This window comes from Falco naumanni, chromosome 15 (assembly GCF_017639655.2).
Source record: "Falco naumanni isolate bFalNau1 chromosome 15, bFalNau1.pat, whole genome shotgun sequence".
In the NCBI taxonomy this organism is placed as follows: Eukaryota; Metazoa; Chordata; class Aves; order Falconiformes; family Falconidae; genus Falco; species Falco naumanni.
The window spans coordinates 2,611,626-2,633,708 of NC_054068.1; the positions used below are offsets into that span (position 1 = coordinate 2,611,626).

The window sequence follows — 22,083 nt, forward strand, 5'->3', positions numbered from 1 at the left end:
GCCTTATTTTGATCAAGGCAGCTTTGCTGATACATGGTTAAGAACATACACGTTACTTTTAACAAATGGCCAATTTACTTCTAATACTGGTAATTATTTGTCTTTCTGACAAATAATTCTTTTTGTCTTTCTTTTTGATGTGACAAACTTGAAGTGCCTGAGTATTAGCATATGGAGAACTGATTGTATAATCAAATAGTCTTCAAAGATTCTGCAGAATAGCTTGGGGGCCTGAGGAGAGTTAATGTTCGTGGTCAGAACTGATAATAATACTCAGCATTTGTGAAGTGCTTTGAAGATATAAAGCACTATATGAACACGCCCTAACACCATGACTGCAAAGCAGGTATTTTCTCAGTAATAGAAACGGAGAAACAGTTGCAGAATTAACGCCGATTAATTTGCAAGACAAGTATGTGGTTGACTTTAAATATGGCAGTTCAGTGGCTGCTGCTCCACTGCTGCTTGATCCCAGGATTTCCAAATGGAAATGGTGTCAAAACTGAGACTGAAGTCTGCAAATTCTTAGCTGTCTGTTAAAAAATCCCCTTTTGGAAGAATTGGATGCAGAGAGAAAAAGATAACTTGGTCCCGTCCTTGTGAAAATTAATGGAAATGTCTGTGAATTAGGTTGATATCAGGTGTAAAATGCCAATGATCAAGAATTAGGTTGATATCAGGTGTAAAATGCCAATGATCAAGAATTAGGTTGATATCAGGTGTAAAATGCCAATGATCAAGCATTAGGTTGATATCAGGTGTAAAATGCCAATGATCAAGCATTAGGTTGATATCAGGTGTAAAATGCCAATGATCAAGCAGTTAATTTGCCTTAAGGTAATAACTTAGTCCAGGGCACTGGTGAAGTAAAAGCATTATGAATGGTTTTGTTCACCCAACTACACAACTGAGTTGGAGCATTTGTCTGAGAAGACCTGTAGCATCCATCTTACTCCAGTGCCAGCCCCGTCTCCTGGATCCCGACTAACGAGGCCAACGCAGAGACAGTCCCCTGTGTTGCAGGTACCGGGCGTTTTCCCTGATTTTACAGTTGCGTGAACATTTTGCCTAGGATAAAGTATGAAACACTGTAACGAGTGAATGTTGGTAAATCTTACTTTGAGAAATAACCGGTTTAGCTTACGGCCGTATAGGCTGTGTGATGGGGCCGATGTGAAGCTAGAGAGGCGGAAGAAAGGCTTCTGGGGTTTCGGGAAAATTGTGTGATAAATATGCTTTCCCGTTTAATTAATTGTCATAGTCTTTTCAGTCCCTTCAGGATCACGTTTGTCTTTGAAAACTAGAAAAAACGTGCTGGATGCAAAAGTAATTTTTGTTCAAGCTTTCTTCTGAAATATGGATGCTTCTTTGAAGGGAGAAGCGGTGGAGTTCGAAGCCCCCGGGCTGGTGTGTAGCAGCCACTAGATGTCAGGTTCTGATCGGTGCTGAGGGGCCGCTCGGGATTCCTGGCGCGGTTGGGAGCGGCCGCGATGCCCGTTATCGGTTCTAATATTCCTACTCGGTTACATCTTTCCCCAGAATGCAGATCTCACCTTTCTCCGAGGTGTCTTGCAGAAACCTCCTGACCCACTGCCTGTCCTGAGGCTGGGGAGGGGGATGGTCCGGGCAGGATGGACACCTTGGCTCTCAGACTTCGGGCTCCGACTTCTCGGTAGAGGTACCGCCTGCAGCCCGGGGTGGGAAGGAGCCTCGCTGAGCATCAGGGCTTCCAGGCTGCAGCCTCTGAGCTCTTCTATCCCACAAGGACCAGAGGGAGCCTGAATTTGACAAAGAATTGGCTCCCTGGGCACTGCTGTGAGCTATCCGAGTAAGTCTCCTCGGGTTCAAACCCGACGCCTTCACTGAGGTGGTGTGGTAGAAGTTGCCCGTTTTGCCTGCACGCTTGCCAGGTTAGCAGAAAGGTTTTATTGTAATTTTTTTTGGCAAATGCATCTTTTTGGTAGTCTGGGTGCCTGAGATGACGGGAAGATGCCTGCAGTGCCTCTGCAGAAGCACGGTGATGCAGCGAGGGGCCTTGGCCCATGGATCTGTCGAACAGGAGCACAGCAAATGCACTGAGATCAGGGGGGGCTGAGATCAGGGGGGGCTGAGAGGGGCGTGTGTTGCTGGATTTGGGGTTTACACACAGAGACCCATTCTGCTTTCTAAGAACAGCAGCCCAGTCTGGGGTGCAGGGTGACCCCCTCCCCTCCCGGCAGCGGGGAGCCCCCCGGGGGCAGGGGCGGGGGCGGGGGGGGCTCTTTGGTCCCCTTGGTCCCCCTCCCCGCCGCGCCTCTGGCCCCTTGAGGGGGGTGCGGGTGGGCTGCGCGCCTGGAAAGGGACCCATAGCCGCCGGTTCCCGGGGCCCTGCGACACCACCCTTCCTCCTCCTCCTCCTCCTCCTCCTCCTCCTCCCCCCCCCCCGGAAAGGAGGCCAGCCCCGCTCCCCGCCCGGGCGGGAGGCGCTCGGCGCACGCCGCCCACCGCCGCCGGAACAAAAGGGGCGGCAGCGCTGCATGGTGGCGGCCCCGCGCCCTGCCCCCCCGCCCCGCTCCGCGCCGCTCCGCGCCCCGCTCCGCTCCGCGCCACCATGTCGGGCAGCGGCGGCGCCGGCAGCCCCGGCAGCAGCGGGGTGAAGAAGCGGAGCCCGGCGGGCTCGGCCGCCTCGCTGGCGCAGGAGGAGGAGAAGCAGGCGATGGAGAAGATGCTGGAGGCGGCGGATGGCGGGGCGCAGGAGAACGGCTGCGTCCGCTCGCCCTCGCCCTGCGCCTCCGCCGAGGCCGAGGGGGTGACCCTGCAGCGCTCCATCACGCTGCTCAACGGCGTGGCCATCATCGTCGGCACCATCATCGGCTCCGGCATCTTCGTCACCCCCACGGGCGTGCTGCGGGAGGCCGGCTCGCCCGGGCTGTCGCTGGTGGTGTGGGCCGTCTGCGGGGCCTTCTCCATCGTGGGTGCCCTCTGCTACGCCGAGCTGGGCACCACCATCACCAAGTCCGGCGGGGACTACGCCTACATGCTGGAGGTGTACGGCTCCCTGCCCGCCTTCCTCAAGCTCTGGATAGAGCTGCTCATCATCCGGCCCTCCTCGCAGTACATCGTCGCTCTGGTCTTCGCCACCTACTTGCTCAAGCCCATCTTCCCCGTCTGCCCGGTGCCCGACGAGGCTGCCAAGCTGGTGGCCTGTCTCTGCGTCCGTAAGTACTCGCGGTCCCTCTCCAGGTGCCCGCTGTCCCGCTGCCGCACGTGGCTGCCCGCTCACCGTCGCCTTCCCCAAAAGTCTGCCCAAACGGCTAGCTGCCCTTGAGCCCGCCGCGTTGCAGGAGGTGCACCATCTCTCCTCTGCTCCGCTGGCTGCATACTGGGGTTCGGGGGCTGTTGTGAGCGGAAAATGCGTCCCATCCCAAATAAATTAAGCAAAATATTCCCCAAATGCTGGTTACAGGCTAGCGAGCCTCTCTGATTTCCAGCAACGCAGTGAGCAGCGTGCAGCAAATGCAACATGCGTTTTGCCTTCGTGCTGGAATGGGATTTCTCCTGCCCTCCCGCAGAGGTGCGTTTGGCCGGGGTAACATCCTTTTGCAGCCCTGCAGTGCTGAGGGGCCGCGGGGGCTGCGGTTGGGCGTTTATGTGCAGAGGTACGTGAGGATAACGTGCAGTTGGCAGATTATCTGTCACAACCAACTGGTGCTGAACATGGCCTGTGCTGCAGTGCCTGGCTGTTTTCAGCACCAGTTTTGAGATGTTTCTTGGCTGTATGTGCACTGATAGCAAGCTCAAAACCTGGGGTTTTTTGCTAGCAAACATTACGTTTCGTGAGGCGTTGTCTTTCAGTCATGCTGTGATGAATTTAGGGCCACTGATGTTGCCATTGGCATGCGGATCGATCTCTCCTGCTGCAGTTTTTATCATCGCTGGTATTTTGAGGTCTGCGGTTTTGCCACTGACACCCCATTTTCCATTCCTCCAGTGACTGCAAAGTCACTCTATCCAGATTTCTCATCCTTTAAATACAGCATCATTTCCTGCCTTTCTCTTCTCGTTTTCTGTTCAGTCTGTGTTCTACTCCACTGGTAGTTCTTGTGCTGTTGTAAAGATGTACGTTGGGAGAGGTTATAGTTTTTTGTGAGGGCTTTGTAAGGTGCATGTTCAGTATACGGAGTGATGATCAGGTGGTCTTTTTATTTTTTCATTTTGAGGTTGTGAAGGGAAGGCTGCTTGTTCGTGCTGTCCAAAGGGAGATTGTGTTAGATTCCTTCACCCTCTGAGGATCGCAGGCATTCAAAAGTGGCAGCACATGGTCGTTACAGGAAGATAGATTGTCTGTAGCTGTCTTCATACACACACTGACCAAATCTTTGGTAGATGACAATAAGATAAATAACAGGTGGGACAGCAATTTGTACATTCTTTGGGCAAGGTTGAAACTTACTCATTCCCCAGATGAATTTTTAGGGGCGTAAGGACAAGTAGACAGGCATGTGGACTTTCCATCCAAGTTTTTAACAAAATGAAGTGCATCTCTTAAGGAAATGCACTAACCCAACTGAGAAAGCTGTAGCGGGGTTAGAAAAGAGTTCTGCTGATGGGTTTCTTGCCTCAAGTAGGGCCTTGTGAAAAACCTCTTTTTAGAGCTTTCCTTCAGTCTGCAGTGTGGTTTCTTCAGTGACACAGAGACAAGGGGCATGCATGCATGTGGCATTCACGTTTTTTTGCTGAGAAGCTAACAGAATTAGAGCGTTGATTAAATGGGCTTTCTTGGTGTTTTATGTCAAAGTTTCCCTGTGCAGGAACATATTGTAGTCGACAAAGCCTTTGAGAACATGTTTCTAATAATAAGTAGGTTTTCCTCTGCAAGATCTTTCCCAAAATAGGTAGGATGAGGTTTTACTGATCAGAAAAAAAAATACAGGGGTGAAGCAGACTTGCCCATGGCAAGATCTGGTTCTGTGACCATGGATTGCAACATGAAATTTCTTGATGCCAGGTCTCATTCCTACTTAAGCTTCTCTAATAAGTAACATGTCTCCAACCTCCTTTTGCTAGCAATTAGTAGTTTTCCTGAAGCAGAATTTGTTCTTTAACCTTTATCCTGAAATGCCGAGGAAAGAGTTGCTAGTTCTACAAATCTGCGTAATTTCCATGTGTTTCTTCTTCAAACTTTATCCCCCCCTACACCCTGGCTACTATTTTGTTTATGCTTTGAGTTAAATTTTTGTTTGTCTCTTTTGCTACAAAAGGTTAGTTCGTCATGCTTTGCCTTCAGCAAGTTAGTGTTCTGTAACTTTGATTTTGCAGTTAGCTTGTTGACTGTCTGGTGCCAAAACCACATCATGATCTAGGAACAATAAATGAAGTAAATCTGGTCCAAGGACTTAGCAAGTCACACAAAACTTCTATGGACTAACAAGCGGCTTTGTTACATGGTTGTTCCCAACATACCCCTACCCAGGGAGATATTTATGTTTTTTCAAGAGCCCTGGGGTAGGAAAAATGGCCTATTTGTACATACGCTCCAGAGCATACACTAATGAGTTACCTCAAAGAGGGGAAGAACAGTTTAGGAAGCAACAGGGGAATGTGGGGCCCCGGGCTGGAATACAGTTGAGTTACTATGTAGCTAAAACCCAGCCGTCCAGAACAGTACCAGCTGTATTCTTTGCAAAGTTTGTATCTCAACATAAATGCAATTGGCTGCATGGCTTCTAGTAACAGGAGAAATAACAACAGTTACTTGTTTCCACTGCGAGTGTTACCAGTGTTGAACAGTTGAATAAATAACCTGTTGTTTGGTGTTTGCCACCGTGAAGTACAGAAATTGAATTCCTAGGCATGAAGATAATCTAAATAAATCACAGTCTTGAAAGAAAGAAAAAAATAGCTGGATTAGGGAATTTTGTTCCCCTTAAGGTGCTGAGGAAAACAAGGTGGGTGGTAAGTAAAATTTCACTACAAATAGGTATTTTCTGCTATCAAGATTATGATCTCCAGCCAGTTAGTATGCAAGACTGCTTCTTCCATAAGACAACGTGAACGCTTACTATAGCTGCCAAATAAAAGTGTGGGAATTCACTGCGGGGAAGTCTTCCTGTGGCAAGATGGGTCAAGCTGTTCATCATTAGTGCGGTGTATTTTATGTTCACCGCGCAACAGCCAGTGCTCCCTGGTTGTAAGAATTTCCAGGTAGTTTGGCTTAATGCTTTTCTGGCTGCGGGTTTCTTGGGAAACTCAGAAACCCGATCATGTTATTTTAGCTGTAAGACTGGCTGGCTGATGCTTTTAGAACTGATAAATCATAAAAGCAGATGCTAAGGGATAACAAACACAAAGTCTGCGTGGTATCCAAGCGTTTTTGAACAGGAGAAGTTAATGAAACTGAGAATTTGTGCATCTGCGTGAATACCCAACAATAATTTGAATTCCCCCAAATACAATCTTATCTAAACCAGTTTTACCCCTTCTATAGAGGATGGAGGCGCAGTTACTATGTCCTGAGTTTTTGTGTTTGATGACATCTACATTACAGTATTAGTATTGTACATGGCAAAGAATTAAACTGCTAAGGATTCTGTACTTGGTGTCTCAGGTGCAAATTTGAATCTACGTAGATAAATGAGGATCCGTTGTATTTGTTGTTGGCTCCTCTTGTTCTCTTGAGAAAGCATCACAGCGGAACGTACATTCACACTGTACTTCCAACACACTTGTATCTTTTTCTGCTATTTTCTACAGTTTATTTTTACTTAGAATTAAAAAATACACGCCTTTTAACAGAACATTTAGGTAGCAAGTGTAGCTTTGAAAGAACTTGTTGTTGATATACGTTGCAGGACCATCTTCATGCAGCAGAAGCAGGATCGTGTAAACCTGTTTAATCCTGTCTTTTTTTTCCCATGGAAGAGATGGCGTGGAACAGCATCCAGTTGAAGGTGCATCCCTGATGTCTTCCAGTGCATGTCGGTCAGATCCTCTTTTACAGTTGGCTGATGCTTGTGTTAACATTTCTGAAATCTGAACTGATAAATCTTAACAAAAACCATTAAAAAATCACAGAGCACAACCTAATACACAGTGTCTGTTGTAGATATAGCTTAAAGATGGAAAGTTTCAAATTGCCCAGTTAAAGTTAACATCCATGTTCCTTATTTCCACCTGTTAATTTGCAGGTTTCCTACATGTGAGAGGTCTCTGAACTGTGGTACAGGGAATTCCCTGCAGATAAGGGGGACGAGGAATAATGCTGCTTCCAGCCCTGAGCTGGTTCTTGCTTGGTGTTTCGCTGGTGCCTGAACTGTTCTTTGTACACAGGTTCTTACACACGGCCTGCCACACCCCCGCTGTGTGCTACATAACAAGTTATTCTGTAATTTACTTATTTCTTGACAGTGTAATCTGCTCCACAGAAGCTTGAGAAACCCTGCCAGTTGCATATAATTTTACTCTTCATCTTCAATGTCAAATCAGTGATTTGATTGTTAGCCTCTGAGGCCTTTTATCACTTGTTAATTATATATGCTTATCTGGCACTAATAACCCCAATATTGCTGCAGCAATATCTGCTTCTTCCAAAGCTACAGTATCTTAATCTTCTTCAGAATTTCTTTAGACTTCCTTTGCTGCTTCTGAAATATTATTTTGGGCGCTTCTCCTGCAAGCATGAAATTCCTGCAAGCATGATCACCTATTGCTCATTCGTCTCTTTTGTTATGAACAGCCTAATAGTGGAAGAATTAGTAGCAGTCAGCGCAGAGTTGAGTCATATCTAATAGCATAAGTGCCTGACACCCCCCTGAGTACATTGTGAGTTAGAGGAGAATGGTATCAAATCCGGGGTTTGGCAAAAGTGTCTAAACACATGCCGTGAGTGCTTGCCAAATTATAGCTGTAGTCCATAAGTGAATATTCACTGTCAGCATTTCAACTAGAGATTGCAGATGTTCAAAGCAGGAACATCTTCATTTGGTATTAAGGTTTTATTTTAATCTGACAAGTTTGGCTGCTTGACTAGCTGTTCAAAGTGAAGCTATGGGTAGATTTTCAACCCATCAGGTATTAGATGGTTAGCAAGGCAAACACAAAATACATCTTGTGCTTGTCTAAGATGGGTTTTATTTTGCAGCATCGCTACTTGGATTTAATCTGCCAGGACAAGCAGGGTGTGAAGCTTTAAAGAGTTTGAAGACTTTCCACCGCTGCCCCCCCCCCCCCCCCCCAGCCCCCAGCAAGGTGGATTAACTGGCTAAGCTTTAGCAGTAAATATGCGCTTGTCTGATCAGAGTGGAGGGAAAGGGCCTTTGTAGAATCCCTGCTGTATGCTAATGCTGCAAATCTGAGGTTGCTTTTTTAAAAGCTGTATTTAATTAGAGAGAGTAGCGTTAATGAAAACAGCCTCTGACACTAGTAGGACTCTTCTGAAATGGATGACGGTTTGGAGGACTCTTGAAGCACAGTAAGCAACTACTGCATTTCTTGGCACCCCTCTCTTGGCTCTCGCAACAAATGTCCCATTAAATTTTATTGTATTTGAATGATTTACATTACCACTGAGATCCTTCAGAGTCTTTCTCTTCTGACATGAACAAATTAGGAAGGCTTTCTCAGAGAAATTCTCCATCGTCAGTCTAATTCAAAGCAACATCACTAGGTATTTCAAGTATTCCAGGAGTCTTATAGTCCCAGTGTCAGATGTGGCCAATAGATCAAATGAGAAGGATGTGAGAAAGCGGGTTCTCGCCAGTCAGCGTGCAGGGCTGAGTTCTGACCCCCTGCTTCGCATAGGTGGTGTGATTCAGACTAAAACCTGCCTGGAATTTTTCATTGAGTTCATGACCCAGAGTTTAGCTTTCAGTGGTGAAGTTCAACCACCTTTCTGTGGATTTGTGGAACCTGCTTCAGTACAATTATGGAGAGGTGTCTCTGTGGGCCAGGTAAGATGCCGTGGTTTGCAGGTCTGGTAGCTGACCGTCTGTTCGGCACAGATGGTGGTATGTCTGTGGGGCTTAAAGTGCACGTAACGTATTAGTAAGTGTTGTTTGCTGTCAGGAAGATGTTTCATATCAGGTGGGCATGGTGGAAAAGATGTTTAGCTTGTGATAGTTATGGGGTCCTTTTAATTTGCTGGGAATGGAACAAATCTATCTCTTTCTCCCATTGCAAAGTATCTTTTGTTTGTCCTCCTGTGGTAAAATGACCTGTTTTGTGAAATTGCGGCATCATGTAATTTAGAAACTTTGACAGTAAAAACACAAGCTTCTTTCTAAGGAAACAAAATAGTTTACTACTACTACTAGCAGCTAGGAGTTAGCTCCCCTAATATTAATGAATTCTTCATAGTTTTTATTCAAACCACACAGTCTGAATAGCGTAAACTGAACCTGCCATTATTACGGAACCTGGTACCAAAGCAACGGGTGCGTTTACGTAGGCTTGAGATCCAGCTTCTGCAGTACCTGCACACCGTGCAGTTAATTGTGCGCTGAGCTCGTCCTCCGGGCAGTCCTGGCGCTGCCTTTTGGCCCTGCCTGCGCCGCACTGGTTGGCACAGCTCGTGAGAGAGAGGGATGGCAAGTGAGTGCTTGTTAATTTATTCTTGGGGAATTCTGGAAACCGGAGGGTGTGGATGCTGCTGGGATCTGTGGTACATGATGAAATGATAGCAGCATCCTGCTTTGCGCTAGCGGTGCTGGCTCCTGGTGCTGGCTCCTGGTGCTGGCTCCGCACTCCGACCTGTTTCAGCACCAGGGACTTCCTGGAACTGGAAGCCGGTGCAGGGATGGAGCGGTGACACTTTCAGGGGTCTGCAGCCATTTGTTGGGGAGATCCAGAGCTCGTGGTCTCAAGGCGGGTCTGGAGGCAATCTCTTTTCTTAAACTGCAGCGTTAGGGCAGCCTTCACCTTCTCCTTCCACCTGTGGTCCTTCGATGCAGCTGTTCCCCCAGTCCCCAGCACTGCTGTTTTGGGAAGGAAAATAATAAGGAGACTGTAAACAGTTGCCAGTTTATTATTATAAGTTGATACATAAAGATACATTTGCTGTGGGGTCAAGTGCTCCTTTCCAACAGCCTCATGTGCTACTGAGCGTTTCCTTTCTGCAGACTCATTGCCCTGACTGTTCAGTTTCTCCAGAGACTTGTCCTTGAAGAAATATCTGCAAAGTTTTTCCTTCTGCTTTTTCTCTTTACTGCCTTGCAGGGCACAAGTCTTCACTCAACACCCATCAAGGTGAAATTTCCCAACCCGTTTTCTGTCTCTGTTCTTGTCTGTATGTCTCATGCTAGGTTGTGCTATTAGAAATAAGACATCTGAGACTACTGGAAGACGCTGCGGCGTCACAACCACCTGAATATAAAGTGTGGGAGTTTGGCCTTAGCGTCTGGTTAAGGCATTGACTTGTCCCTTGAGTTTAACCGCTGTAGTCAGTATAGCATAATTCCTTGTTCGTACTGTGTGGAGTAATTTTATTTTCCATGTGTCTGACCTCTGGTGAGCCTAGGTAGCAGGGTTTTTTTAAGCACGTGGACCAGTTTGTGTCTGTGCCACGTGGTGCTGTCATCCCTGTGGTTTGGCTCTTGGTGGCCACAGGCTCAGTGTATATTGTCCCTGTGTGAAACCTGGTTGCACCGTCTTTGGTAGAAGAGGAAACTGCTTGTCCATCATCTGCGCTTTTGTCAAGAGCGAAAGGAGCAGCCTTGCTGTGGAGCGGGGAAATGGGAAGGAGCTGAGAACTGTTCTGTAACTGTGAAGAGAAAATCAGCATCATCTCGTGGTGGATGGTAAACTGCAGCATCGTCTTAGGACCGTAAGGGCTAAGCGCTTTGGAAATGTGCGTTACAAACAGGAATCATTGCATGCTTTATCCTCTGTGTGTGGAGGTGTTACAGTCCCTGTTTTCCTGGAGGGGAAGCTGAGATGGAGGATTTCCCTTCATTCTTCCCGTTTCCCTCCACAAGCCCCGTACCTTACTATGCATTTTAATGCTGTTCCTGTAATATCACAAAAAAGAATCCGTGGGTAACTTGCAGCAAGTTAATTGAGTTCACTTCTTTAAAGCAAGCTACTTACATCTATCCTTGTCACAGAGGTGTATACTGAGTTATATGGGAAGCACTACAGGTCAAGACCAGGGAAACCTGTAGGAGAGGAAATAAAGGACAGAAGTGGCGTTGTGCAAGGCTCCCGAGGTATGTAACCTCACAAGCAGCATGAATGCAGCTGTGCCAGTACCTCAAGAATTCCTACAATGAAAAGCTGCTAAAGATCTTGGGTTGAGCAGACTCCCGTCCCCCATCAGCAAGTTACATATGGTGCTGGAGTTGGATCCTTTTTTTCCCCTGCGAATGAGGACGAGTGCGCAGAGCTGTGGATCGGCTCCTTGCTTGTTTGCTTTTTTTTCTCCGAACAAAGCCTCCGTGAGCAGTGTCTTTACTCTGCCTGATCCACGGCCGTGTTCCATTACTCCAGGAAAGCTGCGGCCCTGCCTTTTTCTGTAGGGTAGTTGCCAGGACTGTTGCATCATAAATGCCAAGCCCTGTTGGTTTACCTGTGTGCGGGCTTCCTTCATGTCCTATTTGCTTTGGGCAGAACCACATACCCTCAGGGCAGCTTTACTACATCCTGCCTTTCCTTTGTAGACATAGGAGCCGTTATTACATACCGTGTGTTTGTTGTGGACTTGTTCTACGTGGGGATTGTCATGATCCCTTTCTGTGTCTGCTTTGTAAGGATTTATTCCTGTTGTGATCTAGAAATCAGGGTTGGGAGGCATCTTGGAACTTGAGTTCAAAGTAATATGCCCATAAAATGTGAATTGCGAGGAGACAAGGTTCTTGGTCCTATGCTGTAGTAATCAGTTTATCCTTGGCTCCTCCCAGTAATGGGGAGATTACCTGACTGGGCAGGTGAGTGCCAGCAGGGCAAGGTTAAGTGACGTGCCTGAAGCCAGCGAGGACTGCTAGAACAGAGTAAATAACTGAAGCCAGACCCGCCGTTGTCTTTAGAAAGCCAAACTTCTCTTTGAAAGCCTCTGGCATCCCCTGTGGCTTGAGTATTTTGCAATGACACTCTCAGCTAGCTTGGACAGTCACTGGGAGAGATGAAGGGGTGAACACCACCTTGTGAGCACGTTCTCTCGACAGCAGTCAAAAGCCGGTATCTTTCCTACTTCTGGCAGAAGTACATAAATATCTTATATCTGCAATCACTGCAGCTTTCTAGCTCCTATTATCCCAATTATGTAAAGTGTTTGGAGAGGGGCTGCTGGATCAGACAGAGCGTGTCACGCCGGGTTGTGCTGAAATCCTTATTCCTAGAACGATTCCCGAGAATGGCCCCGACAGGTCACGCTGCAAGTATGCCTGGCTGCACAGCCGGCTTTTGACAGGGCCAGTGGCCTTAGGAAAGGTGCTGCAGAAATTAGGGCAGTGCCATCCGATCTTTCCCTGCTTTGTGTCATTGCCCTGATGTATAAAGCTGTGGCCGTACAGCTTTCCCCCGTTGTTCACGCGGAGCAGTTCATCTGAGGTGAACGGAGCAGTGCCAGGAGGAGTCCTGCAGCCCCTGCTTTGCAGAGTAGCATCTTGGATCAAAGGAATAAAACTTTCTGCTGTAAGAAACCCCAGCCCTCTGGTCTCCCGAGAAGTTGAGCAACCACTGGAATTTGTCAGGGAGCTTTACTGAAAAAGTACTCGGTCTGTCTTTTCGTCACTGTGTCTGTAGGATCCTTCCCGGTGGGTGGGACTGGGTTGTTTTGGGGGTTTTTTTTTTGGCCCTTCCTATCTTGAAAGCATTTAAATGTAGTAACTCCACCACACTCCTTTAGGAAAGACAAATATTATTACATGGTGGGAAAAGCAAAGCAGAGAGATTGTGACTCAAAGGGCTCTGAATCACAACTGACGTGGAAGAAGCTTTCAGTCCTGCTTATAGTCTTGGCCCTAAGTGTTTTCTTATTTTTACAGAGCCTGTTTATCTGGCACCAGTGTGTTTTTAAGGGCTGAATACTGACACTTCCATTGCTTTTCAGTTTTGGACTGTGTAGAAAGCTTTTGCCTTTTATGTACACCGTTGCCGTCCCACGGTCCATCCAACCGAGACTCTGTACAGAACCAGAACGTGAGAAACGGCCCCAAGAAAGTCAGTATTTACCGTGGGGGCTGAAGCAGCTATTGTCAAAGACACAGAATGCCTAAATGGGGAAGGGAATGTCACTGTCACACCTCTGAGGGCTGTCTTCACCAACACGAAAAGTGTGCTTTTAGATGTGTTAGCTCATCCTTTAAATATCCCTCTGTAAACAGGGAGAGTTTTATTTTTAGCGTAATTGCTGGTCGAAGTGAATCCTGGATCTTTGGTTTCCTCCCTCCCCTCCCCATTAAGGTTCACTAGAGGTGCTTTTAGTAGATGAATTGTCATCTGTGCTTAGTGATACTTCGCTGTGTCCTCTTCTCCCCCCTCACCTCCCCCCTGTAGCACAGGCATATGTAAGCTGACCTTGCTTACCTTTGTTTTCCCCTCCCCGTGTATCTGGACAGTGTCCCTTTTAGCGTACTGGTTGGAGGCAGATCCATTGCAATCTTGCTGCAAGGGGACAGAGCTTTGCCCCTGCACAGCGCTGACACTGCTGGCCTGCTGCTCGAGGCTGAAAAGCCTCCACGCCTGGACTTTTTGGGCTTTCGTGCCATGTCTTTCGAGTGAGATGCACCGTATCGGCCCTGCAGAGCGCAGGGTGAGGGACGCTGGGACGGGGTGTTACACAGGGGGGAGGTGGTGTGGCCGGTTGGCTGGCACGGTTCCTCACTGCTGGCTTTCGGCTGGGGCAACCAAAGACCAGCTCGTGCTGTCCTGTGGCTTGTGTTAAGAGCTCATGGGAGTACGGGTGTCCTTCCGAATGGAAACAGCTCTGCATTGTTTCAGTCTCACCCACTCCAAATACCCAGACACCCCCAGAGTGCCAAAGGGGCTTGAAAGGCATGATTAAAAAAAAAAAAAAAAAAAAGTGATTCTGAAATGCCTTATTTCCTTCTGGCTTTCATTCTTGTAAGACATATTGGATCATGTGGTTTTCTTTGCAAAGATGTCCAACTCTTTCATTTCTCCAAACTTTAAATTCTCTTCTGTTGAGATGACACTAGATCCAAGGGGTTTGGGGATGTGGGAGCCAACTATTCCCAAAGCAGTCGTCATGCTCTGGGATGTGCAGATGGAGCTGGCTTTGCTCTTCCCTGCCCAACGGTCCCCTACCAGCAGCCTTTCCCTGACCAACATGCGGACACTTCAATCCTCTCAGCCTGACGCGTAGTGGGCGTAGGAGCTCCCAGCCCCCTGTGAATGAACGACACACTGGATCCCTTCTTGCCTGCCTGTGCTCTGAGTCACCGGGAAGCCCTGTCACACTCGGCGCTCACTTGAGCAGGAACACAAAGTCTCATCATTGCTGTCAGACCCCGATACTGTGGTCCCTGGTGACCGAGCTCTCTGAAGCCAGCCTGTGGGTATGTCTGAGCCTGTCCGTGCCCATCTGTTCCAGGAAGGCTATTCTCAGCGCTGGCATGGGCTCTGTGTGCATCTTCCTGAACTCTTACCAATGCAGTTGCTCTCTCACAGGCAGGGCAGGATGGCAGTGAGGCAATAAGGCCCTTTTAAATGCCTAAATACTTCTTCCTCCTCCCATGGTTTTATTTCTCGGTTTGCAGTTTATTGTGCCGTTGCTGGGAGGCAGGGTGTGAGGCTGTGGGAACGTGCCATAGCTCCAAGCTGGTGAGGTATCGGCAGCTCTGGTGCTTGGTCCTGCTGTAAGGCAGGAAGGCAGGCTCTGCCGGTCCTGTGCCACCGCCTCGTGTTGCAGGTGCTGAGCGAATATGGGGGGTGCTGGTGCCTGTGTCCTGCACTCGGGGCACACTCAGCTGGGTACCGGTCTGTAGCTGGGAGGCCACCTTGCTTCAGAGTAGGGGTGCACTGTGGTTTTCTGTGATGTGTTGAGGGTCTTAAGGCACTGGGTGCTCTTGAGGGTGGTAACCAAGCAATCCAGCTACGGGTATTTCTGCCTCCTGTGGGGATTTCTCCTATCCATCACCTTCTGCCTCCATTCTGAAGGACCCCGTGTGGCTCAGCCCCATGGGGACAGGCTTGTGGCCAGAGTCTCCACCAGCAATCTCTTGGAGAGGCTGGTGGCCTGACAAGGATGCTGCTGAGCCCTCTCATTTCTCTGGGGGTTTGATTAAGGCTGAAATATCTCCATCAAATGCTCTGGGCTTTAAACTGCGAGTGCAGATATAGCCCGTAACCTCAAGAGAAGGGTGAGCTGCTTCCGAGCTGAATATTTTCAGGAGCAGCTGTTTGGCTCTGGTCGAGGCAGTGGCGTCCTGTGAAAATGAGCTGCAGGATACGGGAAGGGGCCTTTGCAGGAGGGCAGAAGCCAGCTTGGAAATGATCCCACTGGGAAAATCCAGCTCAAGACGAAAAGTTGAGATCTGCTCCTCCCTGAGCTGCTCGGTGCTGGGTCAGCTCCGGGGGCTGCTGGCAAGCTGGTGCGGAGGCAGCGAGGGGTGGCTCCGTGCAAGGGAGACAAGGAGGAGGGGAGGGCATGCAGCACGTAGGGCACTGTCATTCTCTGTGTGACATTTGCCTGCCTCTATAACAAGCAACAGGCGCTGGGGAGCTGGGAGTGAGCAGGGCACGAAAATAGTAAGTGGTTTGGAAGAGCAGTAAAGGCTTTAGCCATTATTTTCTGTGAAGCAGGTGAAACTTGGCCAGTCAGCATCTGGCTTTAGATAAACCCTAGTTCATGCTGTCCCTTGCCTGGTAGGAGTGCCGCACTAAATAGCAGCAGGAGTGGGTGATACAGAGGAGGGTGGTGGAGGAACAAGGCAAAAAAAGGTAGGAAAAAAGGTTTCATTAGGTGCATTAACCACAGAGCAATTTGTCGGTAGCGGGAGTTTCTCGACAAGCAAAATGCTGACGGGGAGGCAGCGCGATCAAGTCCAAGAGCAGCCACAGCACATCGGAGCCGCTGAGCTGCTCTGTGCAGCCGTCTCTTCCACTGCTGCCGTGCTGAGCGCCTCTGAGAGCCGGCACGGCCGCTGGCACCGCTGGTGGAGTGGGTCGGGCAGAGGATGAGGGTCTCCTTAGATCCAGCTGCTCTTCCCAGCTGTGCCACTTGCCGGACGGGTCGGGCCAGGGACATCTCTTCCAATATGTTTAGGCAGTGGTGTGGCCTCCATAGCCTTTTAGGTGCTAATGTTACACAGATAGCTATATATCAGTTCTGGGAGCTTGTCCTGATGTTTCTATGGCGTTTTCACACCACAGCAGCATTAAACTGGATCCACTTAACAGGGATTGCAACCAGGCACTTTGATGCTAATGGTTGCAGTAAGGGCTTTTATTTATCTGTCCTCAGAAGCATACTTCCCAGGGCTGCAGGGCAGTTCCTTGTCCCAGGGAGCGTATGAACTGTTCAACCCACCTATTGCCAAAACGAAAGACGAAACAGAGAAGTGTGTGGCTGCAGAGCCTTGCTTTTGAAAAGTTACTACTTTAGGAAGAGAGTCTTTGTGTTTGTTTAAGTTTTAGCAGAAAGCAAATGCCAATTTGTCATAATTTGGTTTGCGTTTTAAGTGTTTCACTGACAACTGATGTGTCTCTTCTTGTCCATTTCCCTCAGTGCTCCTCACAGCAGTGAACTGTTACAGCGTGAAAGCTGCTACTCGTGTTCAGGATGCCTTTGCTGCGGCCAAGCTGCTGGCGCTGGCTCTGATCATCATTCTTGGCTTCGTGCAGCTTGCAAAGGGTGAGTATGTTTCCCTGTTGAAGGTGGTGTGCAGTTAAAGCAGAATCTGGGAATTAGGGATAAAGAGATAGCAGAAGTGCTTTACAAACATCTTCCGTTCTTTTGCATGGTTGGGTGATACTTCCACCTTGTGCTTTGAGTGCTTTTGTGCATTTTATTTGAGAGATTTTGTATTTACCTAGCCAAAGTTATGCTTGATTTCACACTACTGGAACCCAGCATATATCACCCAAGCTCTTTCCCACTTGGTGCAGTCACTGTGTGGCCTCTCCCTTTGAGATCTGCAGAGCTGCCAAGTCTACAGGGAATGAAAATTTTGGTGCTGTGGCTCTTGGGAAGTCTTTTCTGTAACTGGTGGCTGGTCATGGCCATTCGCTAGTAGAGAATTATCTGCATGTGCAAACCAACCCCCAGTAACTTTCCTTCTTTCACAAACTGCCCCTGCACGTTTCCCTTCCTCCTGCCTCAGGTATGGAAAAGCTTGGTTGGGTCTGTGGGGTCACACGGGATCAGGCGAGGCTGCAGAAACCACATGATGAACAGTGATATTAGGGCTCTCAGCTGACACTAGCACACATGTCTGTCAACTAGCATCTGAAGGAGGAGATAAAAACGGGAAGATAAAGCAAATTTCTGGTGGTTTTGCTTGTTTTCTTCATGCACACTTAAAGTCCTCTCAGACCTAGGGAGATATTTTGTTCCAAATCCATCTGATTAACTAATCCACACAGATAAGCTTTACTGTGTGCTTTTTTGGTGGTGTTTTGTGGAAATAAACTTTTCTTAAGGAACAGTACAGGCCCTGTTTGTTAAATGTGGATAAAAGTCTGCCCGTAGTCCTGCCTTGCCTGTCTCTGCACTGGCAAGCATGTATGTATGCTTGTGTGTGCACGTGGGTCTTTTTAATTCCTGTCTCAGCTATGGGAGCCAGTGCTGTCTTTGCAGAATTTCTTGCTTTATCAGAGGTTTTATTTTCTTCCAGCTCAGTGCCTACACTCAACAGAAACATTGTTTGAGGCTTATCACAAAATATACCTCCTTCCTCTTCATAACTCCCCAGGCTGCTTTGCTCAACTTTTTTTCTCTCTTAGAAGGACAAGGATAAATAAACAGAAATCTGTGTTAGTTCTTTAACATTTTAACGTAAAGGTGTATTTATGATTGTTTTTTGTCTGCAGATGACAATCTTAATTTGCATCTGCAGAATCACTTTCCCTCCCTCTATACTGTCCTTTTGTCAAGGGTGGATCGCTTTCTGCCCTGGTTCCCCAGGTATAAGTACATGGTATTTCCATTGACTTGCAGCTGTAACCAATAAGAGATTTCTGTCTTGTGCACACACCCCCACACCCCACACCCCCCCCCCCATCCTATATTCCTCTGTCTCAGAAGCTTTTTACCTCTTACGAAGCCTCTTACAGCTTCAGGTTTTCCTAGCTTGGAGAGGTGCAGCTATGACTTGTGTGCATCTTGCACTACAGGCCATTGCACATGACATTTAGTTTTCTGCTAAACCATCCGGCCGCTTCGGACAGATTGGAAGGTAATAAGATCAAAAGTGATAGTTAGCTGGTGACCTCAGAAGGCAAACCTTTTTTTTCCTGCCTGTGCACACAGTGCTCCAGGTAAAGCAAACTGGTTTAGAGTGGGAACCTTGGGATCTACAGAGGGTGCTCCTCACAAAGTCCACGTTTACACCTTGTCCCAGGTGGCACGCTACTGCTTGTCTGGGTTCCTATTTTACAACGTGCTGCCTGGGATTCTACTTGTGGTCTAACGTGGATTGTATTAATCTCCTTATGGAAGTTGCAGGCTCTCCGGTAAGTCCCTAAGAATGTGCAAGCTCCTTTCGTATGCCTTCCCATAGCTTCCACCTACATTTTGCAACTTTCCTAATTTTTCTTTAAATCATGCCAGGTAACATGATGCTTTTATGTAGCAGGGATACATCAAGAGACTGTCTTTTCTTCTTCCTTTTTTCTTCAAGGAAGGCATACTAGCATCACGTAAAGCATACTGAAAATGGGAGAGTACTGCGCTGTTCTCGATCTTTGTTGGGACAAGAAACGATGGCTGCAAGCTGTGAAGCAAGGGGTGTTTAGATTAGTTGTTAGAAAACCACTTTTAACTGTATATTCAGAGGTCAAGTGGGTTGTCCAGAGAGGCTGTCTCACTGGAGATGCACAAGGACGGATTAAGCAGTCTCTCTCGGGAGTGGTTTAAGTGAGTTGAAGCTGCCTTGGAGCAGGGGGGACAGAGCCGGTGCCCCTGGAAGCTGCTGTGCCGGTGCTCTCTGCGGCCATGCTGTCATTACTGGTACAGTGCAGAGCTGCTGGGTCTTCTCTAGGCAAAACACTCCAGACCAAGTCTTTTAAAGCACTGATGCTTTGAAACGGGTAGCTTTTTTCTAAAAGCCCGTTTCACCCCTGGGTAGGTGGCTGATCCTGATTCCTATACGTAACCACAGGGCCATGCCTTTACTGCTCCTCTGCGTGCCCTTGCTTTCTGTTACACTGGTTCCAATGCTCTTCAGACAAAGAGGACTCCTACCACTACCAGCTGGGTAAATTAAGTCCCAAGCCAGAGCGAAATACACACCATGTTGATTTGTCTGGGGCTGCAGTTTCTGCAGTGCTGGGGTTGTGTATCCCGTGATGGTCCGGACAGCACCTGAGCAATGCTGATTAACTCGCTTTAAGGGTTAGTGTCCCATTTCTGGCTTGTGTTTATCTATAAACAGAGGAGAGGAGCAGTGCCACAGTTTCTTGCTCAAATGTGGAAACTTCTGAGACTTCACAGAAGTATGTCTTTGTATTGACCTCCCACCTTCAGCTTTTGGCTTTTCTTTTTTCCTTTCATTGGATATTTTCATTATTTTCAGAAAAGCAGTTAACATCTCAAGACGAAGAAATATGTGGCAATATTACCACACAGAAAATAGTGTTTCCTTGTGATCTTTCTGTGGACAGCTGTTTTACATCACTTCTTTCATGCGACTTCAAAAGAAGGGTGGAAGTTGGTTTCCTACTTAGACAGCCTTTCAGCTGCTTGAAAGTTGACTCAGTATAGCTGACCCATTTGGGATGCAATTATTTTACTAATACAAAAGTTGCACTTTTAAAAGCATTTGGGTGGCTGCAGTTGTGTGGCTTTAAAAGTTCGGTCTCCTGAACTTGGTATATTGGTGTGTAAAACCTTATATATGGACCCCCAACGGCAGAGCCCACCAGTCTGTAGCACTTAAATAGCATAAATAACTTACAGCATAGACAGGATCAGTATTTTTTCACTCTGATATTATGAAAACTAGGCTTATTTTTGGTTCTACTGTTCTACCAGCTCTCACAAATTGCCTTCTGTCCAGCCACCTCTGGGTACTTTTTGGCGATATTCTTGTCCTGGGGAGCAGGATGCCCAGGACCGGACTGCGCAGCTGCTTTGGGCAGTGGCTGTGCAGGTTTGAGGGATGCTTCCCACACTGGGTGCGACACGGTCTGCTGTTAGGTCTGCAGCTGTGCTTTTCATACCCGATCACCCTGCCACCTCCCGGTACCTTAAAAATTAACGTGGGTGCGATGTGGTTTAAAAAAAGTGCCAATCTTTAGGGACATGGTCACGCTTTTTACATGCAAGGAAATTCAGGAAAGGTTTTGATGTAAAAAAAAAAAAAAATTCTAAACAAACATATCACAGCCATGTTTCATATATATTCTTGTCCATTGTTGATGTCCTGGGGCTTCTGAAATGTTTAGTTACCCACAGGCAGATCAAGCAGAGAGGTGCCATCCCCAGGTGCTGCACGTTTGGGGAGTGCTGTGGTGCTGGGCTCCAGCACTCGCTGCGATTCCCCACCAGCAGTTCTGCTCCAAGAAAAAAAAAGAAATCGGGCATTTGGGACTTGGGGAAATAGAATTTGACGCTTGCTTTATTGAATTATTTTTATTGAATTTATTGTCCCTTTTCCCTCTTAATGCCTAATTTCTGATCTTAAATTTCTTTTCTGCGGTGCCTCGAGTGCCTGTTTGATGGTAGCAGCATTATTCTCACTTAAGTCCCTTCGTTGGGTTGTCAGAGACCAGCAGAGCTGCATCTGCTGAACAAGCACAGGGTGAATTAAGGACAAAGCAGGCAGGTTGAACTCCAGACATTTGCCATGGAGAGTTCAGACTAGGCAGGGAGTTTTGTTCTTAATCTTGGGGTTTTCTTTTAAATAGATGCATACAGTGTCAGCCAGCACTGGCACCCCTCACTCCAATATCACGTGTTCTTTGTAAAAAGATGTTTAGAGGTGTACTTGTGGCTGGCAGATTCTGAACTCGACATGGGGGAGGGTTCTGAAAGTACTGAAATGACGAGTCAAACCTTCGGTCATTAATGTGTGCTTAGCATGTTGGTGAAGCCTCCTAAAAATATCATTAAGTACTCCAGGTGTGAGGCAGAATCTTGGCGCCGTGGGGCTGTGTGTGCATCTGGGTGCTGCTTTCATTTATCGAATCCCTTTGCATTTTGCTAGAAAATGCCTAGTTGGTCTCTGTCTGTCTCTGTGAGGGTTATTTTGCTAGTTCCTTGCCCAGACTTTTTTTCTCTGCCTTTTTTTTGATGAAAAATCCCATGATTAAGAAAGAACTGAGGGAGAGAAAGTTTACTCAATCTTCCTTTCCTCCCAAATTTTCTTCTCTGCTGCCAGTGGCAACGTCAGTTGAATGTCCCGAAAAGCCCCTTGAGGCAGCTGTGGAGGGAGAGCTGGGGCAGAGCTCGGCCAGCAGCAAAGGCCAGGGTAGAGCCGAGCATGGGGAGGGCAGGGCTGCTCTGCGGGGGTCCTGCTGACACGGCAGGAAAACTTGATTTCACGGCTGATAATTAAAATCTCAGGCTCCCTCAGGTCTCAAAGCACAATGGTGCACAGAGGCTGGGAGAAAACAAGAGTGGTCATTGTATGAAGTCTCTTTGGTTTGTACCTACGTTTAATCACGCCTGGCCGTCCAGAGATACACGAGCCCTTAGCACAGCTAAAGAAATCTGCTGCAAGTTTTCCTTTGGCCTGGTCTCATCTCTCGTGTCCGTAGCGTGAACCTGATCAGCAGGTTGATGTTTAGGAGTTTGTTTTCAATTGATTTATTGATTTTTTTAAAAATATTTTTTTCCCCTGCCCCATCAGTCATGACCTGCTTTTTTGCTAATGGAGGGTAGATGCAGCAATGCCTCTGGCACACTCTCTGTCATTGTATGCAGAGTGGTGGCCATTGCACTGGTGGCCGTGCCCAGAGGAACAAGCTCACCCAAGGGACTGGCTCTGT

At 47.7% G+C, this 22,083-nt stretch overlaps 1 protein-coding gene across 1 annotated transcript in view; it reads left to right on the forward strand.

The window, feature by feature from the left end:
* Positions 1 to 2,487: 2,487 nt before the first annotated feature.
* The window catches only part of SLC7A5 (solute carrier family 7 member 5), a 39,147-nt gene continuing 19,551 nt past the window's right edge, over positions 2,488 to 22,083 (forward strand). Inside the window, exons 1-2 of the mRNA XM_040615291.1 lie at positions 2,488 to 3,197; positions 16,661 to 16,786. Coding sequence (XP_040471225.1) covers positions 2,591 to 3,197; positions 16,661 to 16,786 — 733 coding nt within the window. The 5' untranslated portion in view covers positions 2,488 to 2,590. The remainder of the gene's footprint in view (positions 3,198 to 16,660; positions 16,787 to 22,083) is intronic.